The sequence below is a fragment of the Apis mellifera genome, linkage group LG12 (assembly GCF_003254395.2).
Source record: "Apis mellifera strain DH4 linkage group LG12, Amel_HAv3.1, whole genome shotgun sequence".
NCBI lineage: Eukaryota > Metazoa > Arthropoda > Insecta > Hymenoptera > Apidae > Apis > Apis mellifera.
The window spans coordinates 2,274,956-2,302,776 of record NC_037649.1 but is presented as its reverse complement, the minus strand read 5'-3'; the positions used below and the strand labels follow the sequence as shown (position 1 = coordinate 2,302,776).

The window sequence follows — 27,821 nt, the reverse complement described above, 5'->3', positions numbered from 1 at the left end:
GTAAGTAATATTATTTACTTAAGTACATATACAATCATCATTTGCTTATAAATATTTTATAAAACTTTATATGAAATATATATAATTATTATTTTTACAGTAGATAATTTTAAATATAATATTTTAATATAATATATAAAAATGTTAATAGAAATCTAATTTATAACGAATAATCTATATATTTTATTTTATATATTTTATTTTTATATGTATAGCGTTGTATGCTTTCTGATGACGAAGAACATCGACAATTGTTCGATCTCATTCAAAAAATGTTAGAATATGAACCATCACAGAGGATAACATTGAAGGATTCATTGGCACATCCCTTTTTTGATGCGTTACCTGCACATCAAAGATTACCAGATCTTCGAGCAGCTGGTGATTCCCAACAAAGTCACGAACGATCACATTCTCTCTCACGATGAAGCTAGGAAAGGGACCGACTTCCGTGCTGGACAGACACTCCACTGTCAATGACACTACTGCCCTACGTCGCTATTTTCAAATCCTTAAGTCTCATAAGACTGTATTTTTCCGGCAATAATAAGATTCGATGACGTCAACCGATATTTAAATAAAATTAAACAATTAGATAAAAAAAAAAAAAAGAAAAGAAATTTTATTAGGAAATATGATTAAATTTGTTAACAAGAATTGATGATATTAATTAAATCATAAATCGTATTATTCATTAACGACGTAAAATAAAAGAAAAAGCAGTAGTGCAATGGTGCTGTGGAACTCGGATATAACTTATAATAGATCATCAAGAATCTTTGCATAAAAATGTGCAAAGTTGTTTTCTTATCTCTATTTACGAGACATTAAAATTGGTAAATAACCAAACCAATTTGAAAATGTAGGTCCCTGTTACTGGTTCGTAGAAAGACCAGTGTGTCTGCTCAGTGTAGCGTAACAGCGTCCCGACATTGTAAACATTTTCTAAATGCTCTTCTGTACATTTTATCCTTAATTTTATTACAATGTTATTATGCAACAAAGTTTGGAGTAAAGAAGGGTCGCAGTTTATACTCTGTTTGTTATAGATTGATGACCATGGCGTGTTTAGTAGTAAGAATCAGATTTAGCATTAAGATACAAATAAATATATGCGTATGTGTTGATGATATTAAAATAAGATTAACAAAGAGAAAGTGAGAATGAGAAAGAAAGGGAGTGTGTGAGAGAGACATTCTGAACGCCAATTCACCATCGTAAAATACACATATTAAAAAAATCATAAGATATAGCATACGATTTGTCTTAGAAAGTGCTAATGTATTTTTTTCGATGCTTTAGGATATGGCTAATATGAAATTTTCTTTTTTTTGGGTTCGGTATATATCTGAATTTCGTTGCATTGTTTTACGATGTTGCAGACAATCATGTGTGTTTTAAGTTTCGTCGATTCGATTAAATGGCTAAGCCAAATAGATTGTTTTTTAAATACACTTAATACTGGAAGTTTTATGCGTATGTCGCATATCTTTAAAAAAGAAATGCGAATTTACGTGCCTAAGAACACCTCTGCTTTTATTTTGTTTAAATACAGGAATGTATTCTTAAAAATTATGGAACTCTTACCACTTATGTACATCTTGTTTGCCTCTTTTAGTTCTTATACATACAACATGACGGAATCTTATCACATCCTGCTGCTCGTACAAAATGAAAAAGGAATATATCTGAATACTGTGAAAAAATACTGTTTCGAGTAGCAATAAACACATTTCTTTCAAATAATTACTTGAAATTTATTTTCCATTGGTAAATCATACTTTTCATCCCAATAATTTAAAACAGTCAAATACGATACGTTTATACAATAATAAGATATATATATATATATCTTTGTTCAAATTACTTTTTTACAAAACACATTCATACATAACTCATACACATACAATATAACAGTTATTATATTCGAATCTGTTCAACAGATCCTTACAATATCATGACAAATAAAAAAAAAAAAGAAAATACGCCATTATATAAATATCGCGTTCATTTAAACAATCGATCTATTCAGATTTTATTAAAACCTCGTATATAACACGATGACAGTCAGAATTACAAATTAGGCCAATTATATATTGGAGGAATTGATGGTTTATAAGTTGTATCATATAATTGCGCTTTAATGAATTCTTTATAGTCTTTGGGTTGAGGGTGAACTGTAGCAATATCTATAAAGAAGAAATAAATCTTTCTAATTTATATAATAATTATTTATAATTATATAGAAGTATTATATTAAATATCTTACCATTTTCATAACCATATTTCATCACATCAACAGCTATCGTTAATGAACATTTTTGAATATCTTGCAATGGTGGATACAGATTTCCTTTTTCTAAATCTTCATTAGAAACCATATCGGCCAATGATTTTGCAGCAATAAGGAATGTATTTTCAGGGATAATGCGCATACCAGAGCATATCACACCTAATGCAACACCAGGGAAAATATAACTGTTATTTCCCTGGCCAGGATAAAAAGTTTTACCATCATATGTTACTGGTGCAAATGGTGATCCACTAGCAAATATACATCTTCCCTGTAATTATTTAAAAATGATTTAAATATTTTCAGTATATTTTATCATATTTTTCAATAAAATGAAAAATTTAATATTTAAATTGTTAAAAATTCATAATTCAAAAATACAATTCAAGATAAAAAAAATAATACCTTTGTAGCAATATATGCTTGTTCAGCAGTACATTCTGCTTTGCTTGTAGGATTACTGAGAGCAAATATTATAGGTTTTTCATTGTTATTTGCCATTTCTTCTAATATTTCTGTGGTAAAAGCACCACCAACTGCTGCAGCACCAATAAGTACTGTAGGTTTTGCATATTTGACAACTTCTAGTAAAGAATCTATATGTTTATCATCTCGAGCGAAATGTAATTTATGCTCTGTTAATCCACCACTTGCGCGATTTTTAACAATTAATCCTTTCGAGTCAACCATCCAGATCTTACTTTTGGCTTCCTCTATACTAATACCTTCTTTTTGCATTGCCATGACACATAACCATGCAATACCTAATGAAGCCTATAAAAATAAATGAAATATTTTAATATATATCATTTTTATATTTTCATATTTTTACTATGGATTTATGCATTATTAATAAAAATTTAAATCAAATATAAAATATTAATGTTATTTACCTCTCCAGCACCTTGAAAGACAATTGTATTTTCTGATAACTTTGTATTCGTAACGCGAAGAGATGCCAGTAAACCAGCTACAGCAACTGAAGCAGTTCCTTGGATATCATCATTAAAAGTGCAATAATGATCACGATATTTATTAAGTAATCTGAATGCATTAGCATTTCCAAAATCTTCAAACTGAATTAAAGTGTTCTGTCCATATCTTTTAATGATAGCTTCCATAAATTCGTCCAGAAAATCATCATATTCTTTACCAGTAATACGCTTATGTCTATGACCAATATAGAGAGGATCATCAAGTAATGACTAAAATAAAAAATTAAATAACTTAATAATTTTATTAAACTTTGATATTTAATAATATTTAATAAAATTGTCTTTATATTAATTTATAAATAAAAATACTATATCTTATTTTTATTAATTATTAATAATTAATTATTGCTAATTATTTTATTTTATTATATAATTAATTTATTTAGAAATTTTTTTCACCAACCTGAGTGTTTGTACCAACATCTAAAGTAATTGGTAAACATTGGTGAGGTTTAATTCCAGCCAAAGCAGTATATAAAGATAGTTTTCCAATTGGTATTCCCATTCCATATGCTCCTAAGTCACCCAATCCCAATATTCTTTCACCATCAGTAACAACAATGGCCCTTACATCATGTTCAGGCCAATTATTCAAAATGTCATAAACATAACCCTTATCATGTATAGATATAAAAAGACCACGTGGTCTTCTGTAAACTAGACCAAATTTCTGACATGCTAAACCTACTGTAGGTGTATATACTAAAGGCATCATTTTTTCTACATTCTGTTCCAATAAACGATAGAAAAGCTTTTCATTTCTATCCTATAAAAATACAAATAATATATGGTTACATTTCTAATTCAATAAAATAAAATGTCATAATTTAATAAAATAATATATTATTAAATAATATATTAAATAATATATTTAATAAATAATATTTTTAAAACAATTAATGAAAAACAATAATTTTACTTAATGAAATCCTATTTATTCTAACTATTTCAAGCATCTTTTCAAATTATTATAGATATATGTATAAAATAGAATATTGATAGAAAAAAAAATGAAATAATTTATACATACTAATAATCCTATGAGATATATATATTTTGATAAATCATTATCATAACGATCTAGATTTAAACGGCAGAGTTCTAGTTGCTCATCCTGACTTTTCACAGCTGCTGGAAGAAGACCATGAATACCTAATATTTGTCTCTCTTGAAGAGAAAAGGCCATTCCCTAAAATAAAATATAAATCATGAAAATCATAAAAATAATTTTTTTTCTTTGATATAAATAATAATTATTCTTTAAAACAATTTTATTTATTTTATTACCTTTCATTAATATTAAAAAATAAATTTACATTTTTATTTATCTATTTATCAAAATAAAATATCAAAAAGAAATAAAATGAATATATTTGCTTGATTTAATTTAATTTGAATAAATTCAATAAAAATAAATCATGATATAATTTAACATTGACAGGAACTATTTTATCATGGTCTGGAAAAGGTTAATGAGCATATTTCTGTTGCTAGTGAATGTGAGTGAAAGGACTATCACTTATTTTTTTCATTTGATATTATATCATATAATCGTTATATTTCATCATTTTTTAAATCAGAATTTTTTATAATATAATTTATTAATCTCACTTTTTTTAAAAAGAAATTTTAAAATATAAAAAGAAATTTTAATAATATATTCTTCATATTAATATAATATATTTTTTTATAAATTTAATTTTTTTAATCTTCTTTTTGATCTAATTATTAAATAAATATAATAAAAGATATTTTATGATAAATTTATAACTTTATGTAGTTTATATATTTTTTTTCATTGTAAAAGAGAAATTAAATATTAAAATTTAATTCAATACATTTCATTTATAATTTTTTTATATTTTTATTATATCTTTTATTATATCTTATTTTATTATCTTTTTTTTTATTTAAATTTTTTTCTAGTTATAAATAATTTTTTATGATACTAATTTGAACATGTATTTAGTAAAAAAAAATTTATTATTTCACATTTTTTCCTTAACTTATCTCTAAGTTCTTGAATAATGATATTTTTTGAAAATATACAGAAAATTAACTTATAAATATAATAAATCCATATGATATTAAGAAATTTAATAAGAAATTTAATAAGAAATAATTGAGATAAATGTATATCATATGTGTAGATAAGAATTAATCAATACCATCAGAATGTAAATTTTTGAATGATTGATATTTATTGCTCAAGGATTTACTTATTTAATAATTCAAATACCTTGAATATTTAAAGGCGAAGAGTAATAATTATATAATTTATATTATTTATATAATTTAATAATAATTATATTCATAATAATAATTTATTTATTATTTATTTCATAATAATATCGTATAATTAAAAATCATTATTAAAATATCGTAATAAAAGTGTTTTTAAAATTATAATTTTCTCATAAATTTATTTTATATATTCTATATATATAAATTAATATATTAAATATAATAAATCAATCTTTTGAAAATTGTAAATAAAAATAAAATAAATATTAAGTAAATAATATATATATTAATACAAGTTATAATTTTCATTATTCAGAATATAAAATATTTATTAATATAAATAAAAATATATACATTATAAATAAAAGTACTTAAAAATAAAATAATTTCAAGCAATTTTTTTTTTTGGGTAATTAATAATAGTAAATGGAATATTTATTTCTAGTGCATCATTAATTTTAAATGCCAGTTAGATAATTCAATTAAGTCATTAATATCATAGAGCAAAGAACAGTATATATACATTATATTACAATATTATCTGATATAGACATGGTCACATATTATATAATTACTTTTATTGATTTTTATTTATCGCAATCTATATAATTGTCCCTTCAAGGTCAAGAACATAGTTTCAATGAAAAAAAAAGAATGCCAAACTTTAATATCATTGTGAAATGTTTATCAATTCAATTTATACAACTATCTAATGCATATTTTTTTATATTTTATGTTTTTATAAACATGAAAATAAATTCTACATCGTTTAAAAACAATTGACTTATTCCACGTTATTTGTAATAAATATCGAGACTAAACTTAATAATATAAAAATTAAATTATATTATCTATTATCTATTCTTTTATTAACATTATTATTATCTTATTAACATTAAAATATTAGAATTAAAATTACTAAATGACGAATTTCGAATATTTTGTTTTATAATTATTATAAATTCTATATTATATAAAATACAATATATATTTTAATATTTTTCTTTATTGCAATATAATTACACACATACCTATCTATTTTCACTATTTCAATTATAATTATATCTATATATATATTTAGATGTTCATGATAAGTCCATAATTCTAATATTAAAAATTTGAATTAATTGCTTATTCATTTAATAAATTGTAGATCTGATAATAGCCATAACAGCCCATAATACTTATTAAAAGCAAATTTAATTAATAACTATAATCAAATAAGGAAATCGGTAAGTACGAATTATTATATAACAATATAATGATGTTATATTGATATTTTTGTACTTATAAGATTTATATTAATAAAATATAATTTATATTAATTAATAAAATATACAATCTTGAATAATTTCTGTATAATATCGATTACATTTTAAATGTAAATAATTAATTTTAGTATTTTTAGAAGTTACTCTAGAAATGCTTAAAACTTACTTTTAAATCTGACAGAACAAATATAGTATATATATATATAGTATAATTTTTTAAAATTCATATCATAGCATTTTAAATCGATTTTTTTAACGTTTTTTTAACGTATAAAGAACTTTTTCAAATTAAAATATGAATCCTGTAGCCAAAACTATTGAAAATAATTATTGAATTAATTTTCATTGAATAAAATAATAGTTGAATATTTACTTGATAATAATAATGAATATAACTATTAAAAATAATGTTAAAATAATTATTTACATTATTTTATGTTACATAATTTAATTCATGTAATAAATTTTATTTAAAATTAAATTTAATATAGAAATTAAAATATTTATTTATAACTTAATATATATAATACATAATTTTTTAAACTTTACAATATTATAATTACACAAATATTTATATATTTCTATAAATATTTTATTTATTATAATTATAAATTTTTTTATTTATTATATCAAATATTATTATTTTATTATTTTATTTAATCAAAACTATTCCAACCAATTGTTTTTGTTTGAAACACAAATACATTTACAATAATTTAATAATAAGAATAATTTTTTATTATTCCAATTGTATTGTAACGAAATTATTATTCTGTGCATTATTGATTAATTATAGAAAATTGGAGAACCGATAACATATTTATTCATAATAATAAGATAATAAGATAATAATAAGATAATAATAAGTACTTGAAAAATTGATTGTATCAGTAATTGTTAAATATTCATTCGTTCTAGTGTCTTCCTATATTCAACATATAAAAAAATTTTTTTTTATCTTTATATTAATTACTATAATATGTTATAACTATCAATTTATCAATATTGTATTATTTATATTATTTTTTTTGCAATTAATTGATATTTTTTTTATTATTTTTTATTATTATATAATTTTCCCCATTTTAACAAATTAGCAATAGAGATATATTAATTGTATTTTTCTTGTTCCTTTTTTTTATGATTTTTTATATTTAAATAATTTACTATTTGTTATAGATTTGATATTTTTAATATATTTCTATTTTAATTTTTATATTTATTCTATTATTCTATCATTATTACCAAGATAAATTGTATTTTTTTCAATTTCAATGCAAAATAATTAATTCTAATTTTATATCATATATAAAAAATTAATAAATGTCAGTTTAATTATTCATTTTATATTTTAATAGATTATTAACAATAAATATATGTTGCATTTTCTTTATGTTTTTATTCATCAAATATAAGCAATTCGAAATATGATGCATTACTATAACACATCATACATTCTTCAAATATAACCTTCAAATTGTTAAATATTATTGAAAAAATCGACTGTAATATTTTTTCAATAATCAGAAACAATAAACCATGTTATCGTAACTGCTATTAAATCATGCATTCAATTGCGATATACTACCATGGAATTATGCATTCCATTATTGATTACTTACATTTATAAAATTTATTACGATTTCGTTCGATTAATAAATAGAGAAACAAAGATATGAAGAAGAAAATAGATATGACATATAATAATATGATAAATATATTACATTATTTTATTTTAATTAATTAATAATTAAACGAAATTTTATATTGCATATATTTTGTAACTAATGATTGTCGAAATATTACAATAATTTATCTCTATGAACTTTTTTCTTTGTTTACTAACAAACATTTTTTATATATTAATAAATGTAATAAAACATTACATTTATTCTATGGATACTTTATACTTATATCAGTAGAATCAGTAGAAATTTTAAATCTTTTGCAATTGTTCTCCTCAAAATAAATTTTACAAATAATTATCTTAATTATTGCAAGCAATTACTATTTTATATATTAATTTTTATATATTTTTATATATTAATATATATGTATTATATATTAATCATTTTCATAATTTTCATATATATATATATTATTATTTTAAGTTTAAAAAATTATGTATTATATATATTAAGTATAATAATATAATTTATAATAAATTATAAATAACTCAAATATAACATTTATATGTTGCGCCCACAACAATATTATTATAATGATTTGGTGGATGTAAGTTAATAGCTGGATGTTTGTAGAATGCTCTTCGACAGATATCATAACAAGTATACTTCTTAATGAGTGGACTGTATAAATGAACAACACGTGCGGAGTATATATTTATTAGAAACCAGAGTCTCTCTCAATGTCACAGCGGGTAATCGTGTCCGACAATCAGAACATGATGTGGTGTTAGAATAAACTAATGTAATTGTCGTATTTGGCGATCGGACTACAACGAGAGCTTTTTAGCAAGCAACGATTGGTAATCGTGTGGTCAGATCATGATGTATTCACAAATTATCTAATTGACATATCCGGCGGTCAGACTACAACGTGATCATCATAAGACTCTATTTGCAAATAAAACTTGTGCCCTCAAAAAAACTTCTTCCTGATTTAATTGGAAAGATCACAATTTTCCGCCAATAATCAATAATATTGCGGTTAGTGCCTTTGCGATATATCATAAGTTCGAGAAAATTCTTCGCTTGAGTGATGATCTGTATAAAAATAAACAGCAACAGATTAGCGCATTTCTCTTATAAATTTCTTGAACTAAAATAATGTTATTTGAATCAGCTGTGTTTCAAATGTCATCATTAAGATGGATTCAAGGTGAAATATATCAAAAATATATAAGTGTCGGCTCAATCTTTTCAGATAACATCATCGTTTGTTTAGATTTAATGAAGGTCTGCGATAACACAAAGAATTTTTATATGAAAAATTTCTCCAAATAAGTTGTTTATAAATCTCATGAATAATAAGTACTTATGAATAATATATGTATAATAATAAATATAAATATTGAAAATGATTAAAAGATAAATCATCGAAATTTATATATATATATATATATATATATATATATATATATATATATATATATATATATAGTTTTTAAATTATATTTTCTATATATTTGAAATTTTATGAAAATTTATTTCTACTATAATCTTGAAATATACATCAAAGTAGACGTATTTATAGATTTAATAAATTTCAACATTTAATAGATTTTTAAAATTATATTTTGATAATAAAAATTGTCTGAATAACATAAAAAGAATTACACAAAACTTTTTTATAAATTATTCTTTTGATCAGAAACGTTTTTAATAAGATATTTCATTGAGATTCGTCTAGAGCTAAAAGTAACCAGTCAGCACAGGGTCAAAGCACTAGTATTTTTCCATCGATTCTGAGGCCGTTGACAATGACTCAAATAATCTTATTTCTTAGATCAATCATTGACAATTTCAATTTGACTTTTATATTATAATTAAAAGCAAAGAAGAAAACTAACCACATCTTTTATTTTATCTTTTCGTTTATTATATAATCTTTTTATTTAAAAAAAGAATTAAACATTATATAATACATATTTCAATATATAGAAAAATAAATAAAAATTAAATGACTTATGTAGAATAAAAAATAGATAAAAATTAGATATAAATTGAAATGATATATATATATATAATAAATTATAATAATTTTATATTATAATAATTTTCAGATACGCGAAACTTCGTGAGATGAGTTTTGAAACTTTCGAAACTTTCAAAGTCCAAAATACATATTTTTTTCTTTTTATCTAAAAAAATTTTTATCTAAAAAATTTTTATCAGAAAGTAAAATTTTAATAAATTTTTATTTCTGAAATTCTTTAAATTCAGATTTGTTATAAATAAATAATAACATAGTCAATTTTTCAACTTATAAAAAATTTCAAGTTTTTCTCCATATAAATTATTTTATAATGAATGAAATCATGACAAATAAAATAAATCTAAAAACAAAATCAATTATTTATCTATTTATACTTATTATTTAACTTTCGAAAATTTCAATTTATAAAAATAGCAAAAAATTTTTAAAGTTTATGAAATTTTTTAAATTTCGAAAGATTTCAAAGTTTCAAATATCATTTAGTAAAATTAATAATCGAATTTTCTAATAAATATTCAATTTTAATTAATGGAAATAAAATTTAATATATTTTATTCTTTTTACCAACTTTTATCATTCAATTTCTTATCATTCTATGTATGAAATAAATAATCATTATTACTAAAATAAATATTTCTTTTTTGTTTAAAATTCTGAAACTGAAATAATAGAGTTATTTGAAAATAGTTCTATTATATATAAAAAAAAATTTGAAAATAGTTTTATTATATATAAAAATAATTAATTATTAATAAAATAAAAGATGAGATAAAGTAAGATATAATAATAAGCATGAAATAAATACTAATAATAAATACTAATAATAATATATATAATACATATAATAAAGCTATATATAATACATATAATAATAATACTAATAAAGCATGAGATAAAAGTAAGATATAATAAGTGTGGATTTTCATATTTTTTTGTAATATTAATGTATTTTGTTTTATTAAAATTTTTCAAATATTTGAAAAATTACTTATTATGTTTTATTTTAAAATAAAAAAAATATTCATAAGTTTAAGATAATAATAATAATTTAAATACATAGTTTATTTTTATTCATTTAAATTTAATTAAATCTTTTACTATTAATAAAAAAAACTATAGAACTAGTAGACTATAGTATTATCCAAATTAATTGGGAAACAAATCCAACAAATTTGGATAAATAATTAATCAGTTAGGAAGAACCAAATTAGAATGAATATGATGAAATTATAATAAAATAATTAAAAATTAAATAACTTTCAAATATAGATATTTATTACATAAAAAATATATAATTAGTAGAAAAAATATATTGTAAAAAATAAATTAATCGTTTTTAGATATCCAAATCCAAAATATAAATATTACATATATATATTGGTTTTTAATATACATATATAATTAATCATTAATTTTTGAATAATCAACATTCGAATAAACAACGTTCTAATATATTTATAAATTTTTTATTTCTAAATTATATTTTAATTTAAATTTTTTTCAATTCAGAATTCTAGAGAAAATTAAATGAAAATCTTTTATAAAAGAAAATATTTTATCTTCTGTATTTTAATAAAAAAATTTATAATTTATTATTTATCTATTACTCAATCTTTTGCATAATTTAACTGCAACAGTAAAATTTCATTTGTTAATTATATAATCAATTTTTTTCAAAGTAACAAGAAGACAATTCACTTTAAATTCTTATGCAATTCAGCTACATTAAGTTTACGCAAACTTTCAAAATTTCGCAACGAGAAATGCACGAGACGAAAAGATGAAGGAATGAAGATGATGTAATATCTTTCGAGAACAATGAAAATGATTTTCAATATAATCAAATCAAAATTTTCTAAACGATAATTGGATTAAAATTGTACGAAATTTTTTTATCTTATCACGATTTTGTATATAAATATTTATACATATTTGCAAACATATTTACAAAATGGAATGGAAAATTTTGATTCTAAAGAAATAATAAATTTTGAAAATTATAAAATTATGAAATATCCGAATTCTTAATTCTTTAAATGATATTAATGATTTTAAAAAATTAATTCATTATATGATAAATTCATTTTATAGATAATTTTTCATTTAAAGTTTTAAAAATTTTTAATAATAAAAATTATTTATTACAAATAATAAAAATAATGAAAAGAAATCTATCATTAATTCTATCATTCAAGAGAATATCAATTTCAAAAACAATTTTTTAACATTTTTTAACTTAATTAATAAATGTGATTTAACTGGATTTCTTATTAATTAATATTTTTTATTCTATTTTTTAATTTTTCGAGAATGAACGATAAAAATATGCACACATTAATATTATCCATAACAATTTTTTTCTTTTATATTGGTGACTAAATCAATTTTAATTTAAAACAAAAAATTTAAACAATAAATTATATCTATTTTATTTATTTTTTTTTAATTTATTTTTTCATTTTCTCTTATAAAATAATTTAATAATAAATAATTAATATGTATTAATTTTATAATAATTTTAGTAAACAGTTAATTTTTTTCAAAATTTATATATATCAAATTTATTTAATGAGATAAAATATCTTTTAAATTAAAAATTTCATTTTTTATAATTAAATGATCATTTCATAATATTATGGTAATATCATATTGTAATATCATAATACTATATTTAGAATTTAAAAATAATATTTCATTAAAATCTGAAATCTTATTATTTTTCACATTCATTTCATAAAAAACGAAAAATGAAATTCTCTGCAAGTACATAAATACTTGAATAATCAATATAAAATCAATATTTTATAAACAATAAATTATAAAATATTTGTAAATTAATAAAGAATTAAATATTAGAAATTAAATATATAGATATTAATAATCAACGAATATTTTAAATATTTTAAATAAAAATTCAAGATCAAAGATATTAAAAACGAAAAATGAATAATCGCAGTTATCTAATGTTTGAAAATTAAAAAAGATATGAAGAGAATAATATCAATAAGCAAATAACTGCAAAAAGATAATATAATAATATAAAACAAATCATATTTAGTTTATTTGAATATGCATTGAATAATATTTATGAAAATATTTTTTTGTGAAAATTTTTCTCAGAAAAAAAATTTTTTCTAAAATAACATTTTAATTAATATGATTATATATTATTATTAATATTATTAATATGATTTCATATATATATATATGTATATATTGTAAAATTGATTCGATACTTAATCTTTTATTCTATATTATCTTAAATTTTTTCAAAAAAAAACTTTTAAAAAATTAAGATTATTTATTTAATGTTTTAATTAATTAAAACATTTCTTCAATAAAAATTAAAATAAAAATCAAAAAAATAAATTTTAATTCTAAAATAACACTGAACCATTTTTCCAAGATATATAAAAATTACAAAAAGTATTTGCACATCATTATTTATATTTATTATAACTGAATATTAATTATTGCTACTATTTATTTATAATCATATTTTATATGAAAAAAATTTAATAGTTATTATGAAAATAAAAAATAGAATGAGAATATAGAATAATATATAGAATAAAAAATGAAAAAATCAAAATTATATGATTATATTTTTGAATAATGAAAAAAAAAAAAATTTATTTTTAATTTTTCAGATGTAATATATAAAAAATAATTTCTATAAGATTAATTTTTTAAATTCAAAGACTTTGAAATTTTACTTTTTTTATTTCTTCTAAATATATTTTTGACTTTTTAATTCTTGTTTATATTATATTATTAATTATAATATTTTTTTCTCTTAGTTATATATTACAAATATATATTGATATTTTAAAATGAAAATATACAATTATTTAAAATATAAATTTTATTCAAATTAAAAATAGTTAAAATAATTTTCTTTAATTTAATTCTAAATTCCAAATCTAAAATTATTTTTATATAATAAGAAATATTATTTGTTAATAATATAAATTAAATTACTATAAATTACCATATAAAAATTTATAAAATCAATAAAAATAATTTTTATCACAAAAAATTTATTGATCAAATTTAGATTTGAATTTTAATATCATTATATCAATTTTTGCTTTCTATTAATTATGAATAGAAAAAAAAAATTCCTCTGTGTTTTTATTCCGCATTCCTGATACAAAACTTAATAAAAAAAAAACCGCTTCATTTGAAAATAAAGATATGTGCATAATATTTTAATATAACCATTGTAGATCACAAATACCCTTCCATCCAAAGCGAGTAGAGGCTCAGGAACACGTATAGTTCTGTGAAAGTCCGGTACAAGGTCCCACCAATCCGTATCCATTGCGAATTCTCTACAGGATCCTAGAGTACCATGACAAATAATTCACGATGGAAACGGTTGCTAGGAGTTCTAAAGGGTTAACAAGCGATCGATATGGAACTTTAGAAGTCACGGAACGAGTCACTGTTTATTCCAAGAATCTCTCAGTACTTAGTACGCATTTTGCATATTGTACGTAATCCTATTGTATCTTCATTGAAATACAATGCGATGTATAATACGAGTATGTATGTATATATATATATATATATAAAGTGAGTCTAGTATAGTAGCGCCTATTTTAGAATAGCTAAAATCGAATCCGGATGTTTAACTGGGCAAATGACTTTTACGCATTTGACTTAAGCAAAACAAAGGAAATGAATATGAGTCAGATAAAAAGTTGGATCAAATTTCGTTAAGTATTATATCTCATTCGGCATAGTTAAGTGTAAAAAGCAAACATTGTTATGTTCGTTACATTCGTTCTTTTAACCTTGATCGTATTACGTTGTTTAGTGTAACATATAAGAATATTGTTATGTATAGGAATAACTCTATGCACTTTTACTTTGTTTTCTTATAATGTTTTGATATAAACAGACATATTATGTTTATTTCCTTAAATAACTTGTATGACCTGACCAATGTTATCATAAAAAGTTCTTATCATGACGTCATATTATTCCCATTCCCACTACTTGCATATTAATCAGAAATGTCATCTATACAAATAAATATATAAAAGCACTAAGTATCAAGAATTAATGAAGAGAGTGTTAAAGTAAATATTATTATAATTAAATAAAGCTATAATTAAGTTATAATTATCGATTATTGATATGTTATTGATTTATGTACTATACAATCTAAACATACTGAAATTTTGAGAAATAATAAAAAATAAAAAGAAATAATTATAACTATAGATATTTATTATTTCCAGATATCAGAATAGAAATCTTTCACTACTATATTGAATGCTATTTATATCTATATAAGAAGAATGTATTATTTCAATTGAATTGAAAATTGCTATGTTGATAGACATGATCATTCTATTTAGAAATATATAACATTATAAAGATTTATAGAGATAGATATTTTTAGTTTTTAAAATTTTTATATTTTAAAGTTTATAATAAAATATAATTTTTATTAAAGATATAAGTGTTTTTTTAACGTAAGAATAATGTATATGTTAAAGTTAATCAATTCAATTTTTTTTTGATAAATAGTTCTTTTCAATTCATTTAAATGATTCTTATTTATTATAATTCATATATAAAAGCTTATTAAATTTTAAATACATTGTTTTAATTTATTAAAAAAAAACTCGAAAATGATACACAATTATTTTAGTTATTATAAAGAAGAAATATTAATTTTTTTATTATATATTTTTATTATATATACAATGATAATATTTATAATTCGCATTCTTTAATTTAAAATTTTTATTTATTGATAATTTGTATTATTATAAAATTTTCATTAATTTCTTCTCCTTTATTTTAATAAACGATTGATCACAATGAAAAATTAATACTAATATTCTATTTTAATTTATTTTAATTATATTTTACATCAAATTGTAGAATAATAAATTTATCATTTTATTATTTTCTAAAATTTCTCTATTATTTAATTTACAATCTTTAATTTCCAATTTCGATAAAAAATACTTTCAATCAATCATACAAATAATATAAGTGTAAAAAAATCTGATTTAAATAGTTTATTAATATATTATAGGAAAAGTAATGTCAAAGTCGATATCTTATTATTATAAATAATAAGAAGTTTGAAAAATCATATCAGAAATTTCAAAAAAGATAAACTTCAATTTGTCGTGATCATTCTTTTCCTATCAATGTCAATCAGACTAATTATCTCTTCCATTACTAAAAGCGTAATTCCCCTGCAACGAATTCCTTCAGAAAAAGAATATGTGACATCGTATTATTGCCATTCCTATTACTATATTAAACAGAGATAATGACATAAATTATGATAAACCGAGGTTACAATGATAACAATATTAAGATAATTCACCCATTATAGATTTTTTAATGCTGGTTATGATATATTTGTGATATATTTCTTACAACAATAGATAAATAATAGATGTAGCACACAATCATGAACATACAAAGAATATTCAATTTATAATATGAAAAAATTTTCATTATTATCTTGGAAACTAAAAAATAATTAAATTTGATATTTTGAGATCTTATTGTCTTTCTTTTTTAAAATTTTAATTTAATATTCAAGATTAGATCATATCATTGCAATTTTAATTTTTTCATATCATATCATAATATCTTTAAAAATAAAAGTGATTAAATAGATAGAAATAAATATCTTATTTTTTTTTTATTTAAAATAATTATTAAAGCTTTATCAAACAACTATATTGTAATAAATTTCAGTCACTTCTATTCATATTATTGATATCTTGAATATTTGAATATTTTGAATATAATTGAAAATTTAATGAAATATCGTTAATTTATAAATAATAGTAATTTTGAATAAGAAAAAAAAATCCAATGATTCTTATTTGTCATCAATATTTCAATATTATTTTCGATATATCAAATTATTATTGATATCAGTATCATCCATATTTATTAATATATCAATAATGTCAATAATGATAATTACAATTATAATATCTAATACAAATTTCTAAATACAATTTATAAATCTAATTATAGCTGTTCAATAATGTCAATAATGATAAATTAGCTCTGTTCTATGATATATATTTTTAAGTCCAAGCTAATCCAATATAAATCGTTCGAAATATATTCGAATCGCGCTCAAATATATATATATATTATTAATATTATAATATTATATGCATAATATTATTTATTAATATATATATATATATATATATATATATAATATATATATATATATATTATATATATATATATATTATATATTATATATATATATAATTATGGCTATATCAGTGTCTTTTAGTAGTTTATTTTTAAGAGTATTTTTAAGAGTATATTATAATATTTGAATTGCTGTATCATTATAAATAAATTAGGTTACAGGAATAATAAAATTAAAAAATATTCGATGAAATTAAAAGAAAATAGTAGAGAAAAATTTTATAGTATATAATTTTATATTCTCGAAATAGAATTTACGGAATATAGTAATTAGATCAAAATTGACTTAAATTCAAACTTATGTAATTTTTATTATCTAATTAGCTTGTTATATCGATCACTAATTTGATTAAGTCAACAATAATTTATTATGCAGAGGAAATATTAATAAATTATAATCGAACTAATTGCAGAACAGATTCTTTTGGATAAACAGAAAAAATCAAATTTATGAATATATTACATAAAAATTAGAAATTAAATAATTTTTAAAATAAAAATGTTTATAATCTTATATATATATATATATATATATAAGACTTTTATATGAAAGAATATATATGATTATCATGAGAAATGAATTATAAAAAATTAATTTAAATATCCATTAATTTAAATATAAACATTTTCATATATTAATTTAAATATATATTCATTTTATTTAAGTATATAATCAGTTGAATAAAAGAATTTTGAATAATTAACATTTTTCTGTAACATTTATATTTATAACTTTATAATGCAATTTTCACTCTATTAATGAAAAGAATTTATCGATAATTTAAATATACATATATTTTATTTTATGCAATAATTAGTTTGTAATTTATTTATATATTATATATAGATTGCAATATTTAGGAATAAATTCTATTTCTAAATTAATAAAGTAAAGAAAAAACAAGATGAATTTATATAAATTTAATAATGTAAAAAAATATTTGTTTATACACATTTAAAATATAATTTAGCAATTTCAAAATAACTTATATAATATATGATTTCATTCTTATTAGAATTTTATATAAAATATAAAAATGTTACTTATTTAAAGGTTAACAAATTCCAAAACATAAAAATAAAATAGTATAAATCTATAAATATGAAATATAATAAATTTAAACCAATTATATTTGAATATTTGAATATTTAAAATATATAATATAAAATATATAATATAAAATATAAAATATTTCTTATATAAGTATTTATATAATATAAGTATTTTAATTAAAAAAATATTTCATTTGTTTTAATTATTTTTTATAATTAAAATCATTAATCAAAATTGATAAAACGAAAAAAAAAAAATAAATAATAGTAACCGATTTCCTAAAAAATATCTATATTAAAAGTAATAATTCAATATATAAATTTCAGTAGATAATTTGCAAAACAATTATTACCGAATCATATCAGCTGATTCCTGACGAGTTGTTGAATGATAGTATGACGTGGATATTTTTTGCATAAAGAATGCAAAAATAGAGAATGAGGAGAGATAGCGGAATTATCGACTGATGTTTTTAAATTAGTTGAGACTTTAGTTTCTTCATTTGAATGAATAAAAATATTAATTTATTTAAATTTAAACTTAAATTTTGATTAAATAATCAATAAATGTTGAAACATTTAATAGAATTGAATTTATCCTTTTTCTAATCAAATCCATTCAAATTGTTCTTGAGTATAAATAATAAAAAAAAAAGAGTATAATATACTCAGACTTAAAACAAGCCTATTGAATATCTCAACTTTATTAATGATAAAATATATATTAGACCAATCTTACATGATATCAAGTACACAATGGACACAAATGGAACATCCTCTTTGATATAAATATTTTTTTTAACAATTGTAAAAATATAGAATTTATCAAAAAATCAATTTCACTTTTTTAAATGAAATAATATTTTTTATACATTATTTTAAAATATATGCAATAATTTATGATTTAAGAAAATCTATAAGAAAAAAATAATTACTTTATGTGAAAGATTATTCTTTAATATTTAATTCAAAAAACAAAATTAATTTTCATGACTTTTTATATATCTATGAATAAAAAAAATTTTGCATTAAATTTTTGTTATTATCAAGCGATAGCATGATAATAACTATGCAAATCGACACATTCTTTTCTATTACCAATAATAGAAAACATTCAAATGATCTATATTAAATATCTCATCTCAAAGAATAAATTTCAAAGAATTTAAAAAGCATAAAATTTTATGTCGAAGATAAAAAAAATTTAAGTTATTTTTAAAAATTCTAATATTCTAATATTATATATTATATTAAAATTATAAAATAATTTCATTATTTAAAACATTATTAGTGTAAAAAATGATATTTTATATATCTCAATTTTTGATATAGAAATAAAGAAAGATTTGATTTAAAATTTAATTATTTCAAGTGCAGAATGAAACAAATTGCTATTCTCTAATAAATTTTATATATATTTTTTTTTTAATAATGAACAGATATTATCATTTAGCTAATCAATATATTTCAAATAAAAATAATATTTTACAAAAATAAATAAAATTAAATTTTAAATAATATAATAAAATAAATTTTAAATATATTTGCATTAATTAAAGTTTTATTTAATTATTTCGAAAATAAATTATATTATAAATATAATTTATAAATTATATAAAAAAAAAAATATTCAAATATCTATATATTTTATAAGTCTATATATTTTATCTATATATTTTATCTTTTTTTTATCATTATATCATTGAATTTTATTATTAAAATCTATCATTATATCAAAATATACTTATGATTATATTTTCTTTTAAATTAAATATTGTTGAATTAACTATAAATATTTTGTTTTCTATATAATGTTTTCTATAAGCAAAGAAAATATATACATATGATTATAAAGGGTTATATGTCAAAAAAAATTTTATATTTATAAATGTTTTATTAGTTTTATTTAGAAAGTGATATTAGATAGATACACAACATCGTACATGTTCGATTTTTAAGTTCTTAATCCACTAAGCACTGGAACTATTTCTAGTGGAACTATTTCTATCTTTTTTATGACTCATTTATTCTTCCACTTTTGTTTGAAATTGAAATTATTCATAGAATTTTTTAATTTCTTAATAAATATTTCAAAAAAAATTTTATCAGTTTTTATCATACATAAACTACATTAAAAATTTTCTGTATTTCTCAATCATAATATTTTAAATACAGTGATATGTGCAATATTTTTTTTTAATTATTAATTATAAAAATATATTAAAATCTAATTTGTTAAATATTAATAAATGATATTATTTATTATAATATCATAAATCTAATTTTACTTTTTATTTTTATATTATATTTATTATATTAATTATTACATATTAATTATTAATATACAATATATAAGTTTACATATAAGTATACATATTTTATATGTAAAATTCAAAATTAAAAATATAACATTTACAATAAGTATGAAGTAATACAATTAATTAATTTTTGACTATCATATTTTGACATATAATTAATATTATATAATAATTTGACATATATATTAATATATTAATATATTTATTATATTTCTTAATTATATAAAAAAATATTAATAAAATAAAAAAATAAAAAAATTATACAAAAATATTTTTTGCTTCTAATATCTTATATTAATTAAATAATAGATTTTTTATTAAAATAATCTATAGAATATTTAAAATCATAAGAAAAATTAAACATTAAAATCATATAAAAAAATAAATTTGAAATTTCTCTAAATTTCTTCTATAAGTTATTTATTTATCGTTAACGTTTAAAGAACGACTGTTAGCCACAAAATTCCCAGTAGATTTCGTAATCAAATTCGAATGTTTCCGCGTGGAACATTCGATATCTACTTTGCACAGTCATCGAAAAATTTATTTTAGTCTTTCTGAGACTTATTAAGAATCGCGTTGTATTTAAAAACATTGCAAAGCAAAAAAATCCTTTCCGTTCTATTTGTAATGCTGTATCTCTTAGCAAAATCATAAAATCTATAATTAATATTATTTAATATCTAATTAATATCAATCAGTATTTTTCAAATGATTAAACTTAAATTAAATATTTATTTTTAAATATTTATAAACAATTTTATATATATTTTTTTATTTAAAATATTTTTTTAATTTAAATTATCAAATAAAATTATATATATATATATATATATATATATATATATATATATATATATCATATCATATAAAATTTAATTTTATTACAAATTTTATTAAATTTTTAAATCAATATTCATGTTACAAATTTATAAAAAATAATTAAATATATAAATTATTATATTCATAGATATTGATGGAATTATTTATTTATAAAATTTTAACAGCTTTATAAAAATATAAATTAATTTGTATAATTTTAAGCAGTATACAAAAATGAAAATATAAAAATATGTGTGAAAAATGTAATAAAGATAGTGATGTTTTATCGTTTTATAAAAAGTATTTATTTCATCATCCTTAGGTTGTCATACCACCATTTTTTCAGTATAGTATGTATGCCGTGAAAGTGAATTTCACAGAATTGCACGATTACGTGCAACGACGTTGGATATAACCGAATAATTAATAAATATTCTTCAAATTTTATTGCGAATCATTCATATTCATTTTCTTTCATTTCTCTTTTATTGTTTGTAAATATTAATCTTTGTTTATATGTATATTTCCATTTCCATCATAATTTATTAATATGATTATATGTAAAATAATAAAATAATAAAGTAAAAAATATTCATTATCTGGAAATATTCAAATGTTTGATTGTGAAAAAATACAAAAATGATTGTTTTACAAACTTTGATTAATATATCATTACAGAAAAATAAACAATTTTGTAATTCACATAATATACATAAAAATAAAATGTCTAATGCCAATAGAATATTTTTTCATTCATAAATTATCATATCATATTATCATATCATATTAGGTAACGTACACATAATCTAAAATAAGAAAATGGAAAATTTCCAATTATTAAATATTAGAAATAACAATAACTATTGAATATGCAAATTTCGCGCCATAAATTAAGGTATAATGTACAGATTGCATATATCATTTTCATGGATTATTATAGAAAAATTTTCGACTCGATAAAAGTACGAATGCCTTGGATACCATGTCAATAAACAGTAATGAAGAGTGAATACAAGGCGCCATTATTTATTCTGGTCTACAAATTTAATGCTTAATTTTAGATGTTAATAATATGATTATGTAGTTAACGATCCTTTTTTTAAATGAATCATATTATTAAGCACAAAGTATATCAATATCAGATGTCAAACTGTCAGCGATTTTACCGGCATCGTGCCGTTACTAATCATTAAATTGAAACACATAATGTTAGCATACCTTATTCAATCGAGGATTCTTTAGATGATCAAGACCACGAAGTAAATTAGAACACATAGCATCGCCATGTCCTCGTTGACCAAGTTGATCCCTTTGAACACTCGACATCGTCGAAGAATTACTGTCACAGACTAAACGAGTACTGCTTTGGAGTCTGTAAAAACGAGTGAAGTTTAAGACTGATTGAGACGAAATGTCGGTACGGCAGAACGCAGTGGCGTCATGATGAGGTGAGGTTAGGGTGCGGGGAGCTCAGTTACGTATCAATCAGATGAACCAATGAAAAAATCTAATGGATTAATTCTTAATTCATTGATTATACTTTTATTATAATAAAAATATCTTGGGAATTAATTAATATTTAATAATAATTTTTAATATTTAATAATAGTTAATAAATAATAATTTTTTGATTGTAAATTTATTATATATTTGAATCGGACTTTCAAATAATACCAAAATATTGAAAATCAATAATATCGAAATTTTTGGACCTGGACAGTGGACTTAAGCTTCCAGACAACTTTTTTGTCATTGAATTTTTGTAAATATTGTATAACTTTTGTAAAAATTTGTATTAAAATAAAACAATGTAAATATAATAATAAAATGGAATCATAATGCTACGTTACTGAACGTATGTATAACTAATATAATCCAAGTACACACATCGCGCAGACGCGATGTCGCCTACTGAACGAAATATTATATATCTTTCGTCGTTTGCTATGAATAAATTATATATATTTAATAAAAAAAGTTAGATAATTATTCATGATTATTACATATTGATGAATATTATATATACAATATAACAGAATGAACATATTAAAAAAAATATTAAAAATATTTTATAATATATTTTATAAAAAAGAACTCGAATAAAAAGAAATTAGAAAAATATTAATTAAAATATATCTTTAAATAAAAGGAATGAAAAGGAATAAATTTTACATTTATATTACATAATAGTAAACTTTTTTTTAAATTAATTTTAAAATGAAACGATTCATTGCTCTGTATTTTATAAAATATATTTCTATATTATTATATTTTTTTATATTAATAGAAATTTCAAAACATCTCAAAAAAGAAAATTATAAAATATCACAATTTATATATATATATATATATATATATATATATATATATATATATATATATAAATTATATAATATAATATAATATAATATAATTATATAATATATATATTATATTATATAATATAAAATTTTTGAATCAAACAGAAAATAATGAATTTATTTTATAAATTAATTTCATAAATATTAAATATATCTTATGTAATTATATACACAATTTATAATTCATAATATTAAATATATTAGTATAAAATGATATAACCAATATAATATAATCAATACACAAAAGAAAAAAATGTTGTATATCATTTAAAGTTAAGTTAAAACATACTTTTTCTGCAATATTTTTCTTCTATACAGATATTCTAATGTATTTCTAATATTTAGGATATATATTTATAGCAAATATCTTTACAATATATGTAATATCAACATTAATAATAACCATAAATAATTGCTTTAAATTATAAAATTTTATAATTTCTCTACTATCTGCAAATTTAAAAATTAAAAATTTTTTGTTTTACCTGTCATTCAATTGGCGATTATGTATGGCGTCCTGTTCCAACTCTCGAATAGCATAACGTAAATGACTCGATTGATGGAAAAAACTAGTAAAGTGACAATCTAATCGTTTCAACAAATGTTTTGAAGACATATTCGCGATTTTCATATAAATTACTTCTTATTTGATCGAACATCTCTCGATAAACTGTTGTATCTGTTACTAAAAGAATAAGGTTAAACCACGCGATTACTCATACGACCACCGCGTCATGCTGATAAATTAGTTTGTACACTATATCACGTGATCGACAAACTTGCATTAAAAATTTAAAACTTATATTTATGTGAATATTTAAAAATCTTAAAAAATTATTATTTATTTAAATTTATATTTTAATTAACAAAATATCTATGATATAATTATTTAATAATTTAAACAAAATAAATTATATTTAAATTATTACATTTTTTTTATATCGCAGTAATTGATTAAATATAAACTAAAATTTTTTTTACATATTATATGATGATATAGATTAGTAATCTGTTATCGTATAACTAAAATATATATTGGAAAGTTTTGTACTATATGTAGAAAAATAAAACTATTAAATTTTATATAATATTAAATAAATATTGCATATATAAAGTATAATATATTAATGTATATATAATTATAATATAAAATATAAATATAAAATATTTGATATAATAATGTTTGTCATTTTAATATTTTGTCATATAATTAATAAATATAATAAAATAAATATAATAATAAATATAATAAAAAATATAAATAATATTATAATTTTTTTATATAATTTACATATAATATAAAACTTATTATCATATAATTATAATTTATAAATATGAAAATATTTTATTAATTTAAATAAAAGTTTTATATTTTTACATTATATATGTTTTACATTATTACATTATTACATTATTAAAATATCACGTTTTTAAAAAAAAGAAATTAAATATATACAGATAAATATATGTTATTTATTAGGATAAGTTTTTTTTTTAATTTTTTATTTTCTTTAACGACTAACGTAATTGCTTGGGTATTTTGATAAGATAAAATTACTAAAATCGCGTGATAAAAAAAAGATGCATAAATCTCAATAAAATTAAAATCGATTAACATACGATTATATAAAGTTAAAATTACGCAGCAAATTATAAAATGATAATATAATTTGGAATAAAATGATATGACATCTCATAATTTTCAATATTTCTCGAGAATATATTTAATATAATATATCTAAATTTTACATATTTATAAAATATTTTTTAATTATGATTATAATTAATTATTAATATTTTTTTCTACTATAATTTGAAGTATTTTTATGGAAAATAAATAAAACAAAGAATATCTACGAAAAAAATAAATGAACAGGTTAGATTCAGATTCAACACAACATACATTAAGAATTTATTTATTTTCAAACGAAAAAAAATTTTTTATTGATTTTTTCATAGATATTCTATCATTATCTTACTCATTTTTCACAAAAATACAAATTTATAGAAAAAAATTAACTGCAATTAACTGACTTTCATTTATATTATTAAATAAAGGATATTTTTATAAATTTATATATATATATTTTATATTATATATATATATATAAAATTTAAATATATTGTATTATTTTTGAGAAATATCATAAAAATCATAAAATTTTGTATATATATCTATTTTGCATCCAGATTATATATATATATATATATGTATATCACATATATATATATTTGAAAAAATTATTTGAAAAATTTGTGAATTAATATCAAAACAATAATTACATTCTCAAAAATATAAGAAAAATATACTAACTTGATTATTATTGAATGTTATTTCTATAACTTTCTAAAAACGAATTTTGTTATCAGAAAGATGTCATATATTGATATGTATTTAATGTTTTGCAAAAATTTTAATTAATAATTTTAAATTAAAATTAAAAAATATCTATTACGCACATTTTACTCATTTTGCAACTTTGAACTCCATTATCCTTCGAATGCAGGCTTCCCATTGGTGATTATTATGATTTAAATTTAATAACGAAAATTAATAAAAAAGATGAACTACAATTTCTTATAGGATATGATGTCTTAATGAGAAATATATTAGTATTTTTATTATTTACAAAAAACAAACAAAAGAATTTTTTTTTAAAATCACTTTTGTTTAGTGAAATCGATTCTACTAAACACGAGTAGATCGCAAATGTAACTGACGTGCACGCAATCTATAAAGGTAAGCTTATGCGCGTGCTCGATTGTTGCAATTTCATCATCATAGAAATTAACCTTAAGATTAATGTTTTTTAGAACAGAATGATGGTTTAGATCTAAAATCATTAAATTTGTTACAAAAGTGTTTATTAAATTTTATGACAAATTATATAATTATATATAATTATATATAATAAACATATAAAATAATGAAATAAAACGCTTAATAATTTCAATAAACAATAATATAATATAACAACAATAATATAATAATAATATAACAATAAATATAATAGATATAACAATAAAAATAATAATTCTATATATTTATACAATATAAACAAAGAATAGAAATTATAATGATCATTTATTATTACATATGAAATTCTATTTATCGTGTGTAAGAATTATTAAATTTATACGTAAATTTGTATTTCATGCAATGGAATATTATGTAAAAAATAAATTGAATTCTAATATTGAAATATTGAATATAATTAATAAATATTTTCTTCTCATTAAATATAAATACTAAATAAAATATATGTTACATATTAATAATAAATCAAATGAATCAAAATAATTTTAAATAATATAGCATTTATATTGTTCAAACATAGAAAAATATAAAAATGAATAAAAAAGATGCTTTTTAAATGTATATATAATTATAATAAAAAATTAAATAATTTTAATATCAAAATATTATTTCTTTGTCGAAGATTAATTATCAGTGATACAATTTTATACTATTTTATTATAAATTATCACCATAAATTTTCTATCACGTGCAAAATAAAAGGTAAGAAATTAAAGCATGATAAAAACCATGATTAATATCATATGATTTA

The 27,821-nt window shown here is 18.8% G+C and overlaps 2 protein-coding genes across 13 annotated transcripts in view; one reads left to right on the top strand and one right to left on the bottom strand.

Annotated features, from left to right (window-relative positions):
• LOC411812 (serine/threonine-protein kinase Doa) overlaps positions 1 to 1,746 on the top strand; it is an 82,158-nt gene extending 80,412 nt beyond the window's left edge. For 10 of the 11 annotated variants that reach the window (XM_006559246.3, XM_006559251.3, XM_006559252.3 and 7 more), the window contains one exon: positions 216 to 657. In XM_006559246.3, the coding sequence (XP_006559309.1) occupies positions 216 to 428 (213 nt within the window). In that variant the 3' untranslated portion in view covers positions 429 to 657. Of the gene's footprint in view, positions 1 to 215 lie in introns of all 11 variants that reach the window. The other variant, XM_016915499.2, reaches the window with a different exon arrangement.
• LOC411813 (NADP-dependent malic enzyme) lies at positions 1,380 to 26,983 on the bottom strand. Of its 2 annotated transcripts, none has more exons than XM_006559258.3 (8): positions 26,713 to 26,983; positions 23,111 to 23,264; positions 4,319 to 4,477; positions 3,692 to 4,054; positions 3,187 to 3,498; positions 2,699 to 3,067; positions 2,270 to 2,564; positions 1,380 to 2,189 (listed from the first exon to the last, which is right to left on the bottom strand). In XM_006559258.3, the coding sequence occupies exons 1-8, from the start codon at positions 26,766 to 26,768 to the stop codon at positions 2,074 to 2,076; spliced, it is 1,824 nt and encodes a 607-aa protein (XP_006559321.1). In that variant the 5' UTR covers positions 26,769 to 26,983; the 3' UTR covers positions 1,380 to 2,073. The 2 variants fall into 2 exon arrangements, with proteins under 2 accessions (XP_006559321.1, XP_395280.4); XM_395280.7 differs by lacking the exon at positions 26,713 to 26,983 and adding an exon at positions 24,738 to 24,972.
• Between the last annotated feature and the right edge of the window lie 838 nt (positions 26,984 to 27,821).

Bases quoted from the DNA above. Each gene is read 5' to 3' on its own strand.
- LOC411813 (XM_395280.7), bottom strand. From the start codon at position 24,883: ATGAAAATCGCGAATATGTCTTCAAAACATTTGTTGAAACGATTAGAT. The intron at 4,055-4,318 runs GTATGTATAAAT...GTATTTTTATAG, and splicing joins TATATCTCATAGGATTATTA to GATAGAAATGAAAAGCTTTT. The intron at 3,499-3,691 runs GTTGGTGAAAAA...TTTTTATTTTAG, and splicing joins ATGTTGGTACAAACACTCAG to TCATTACTTGATGATCCTCT.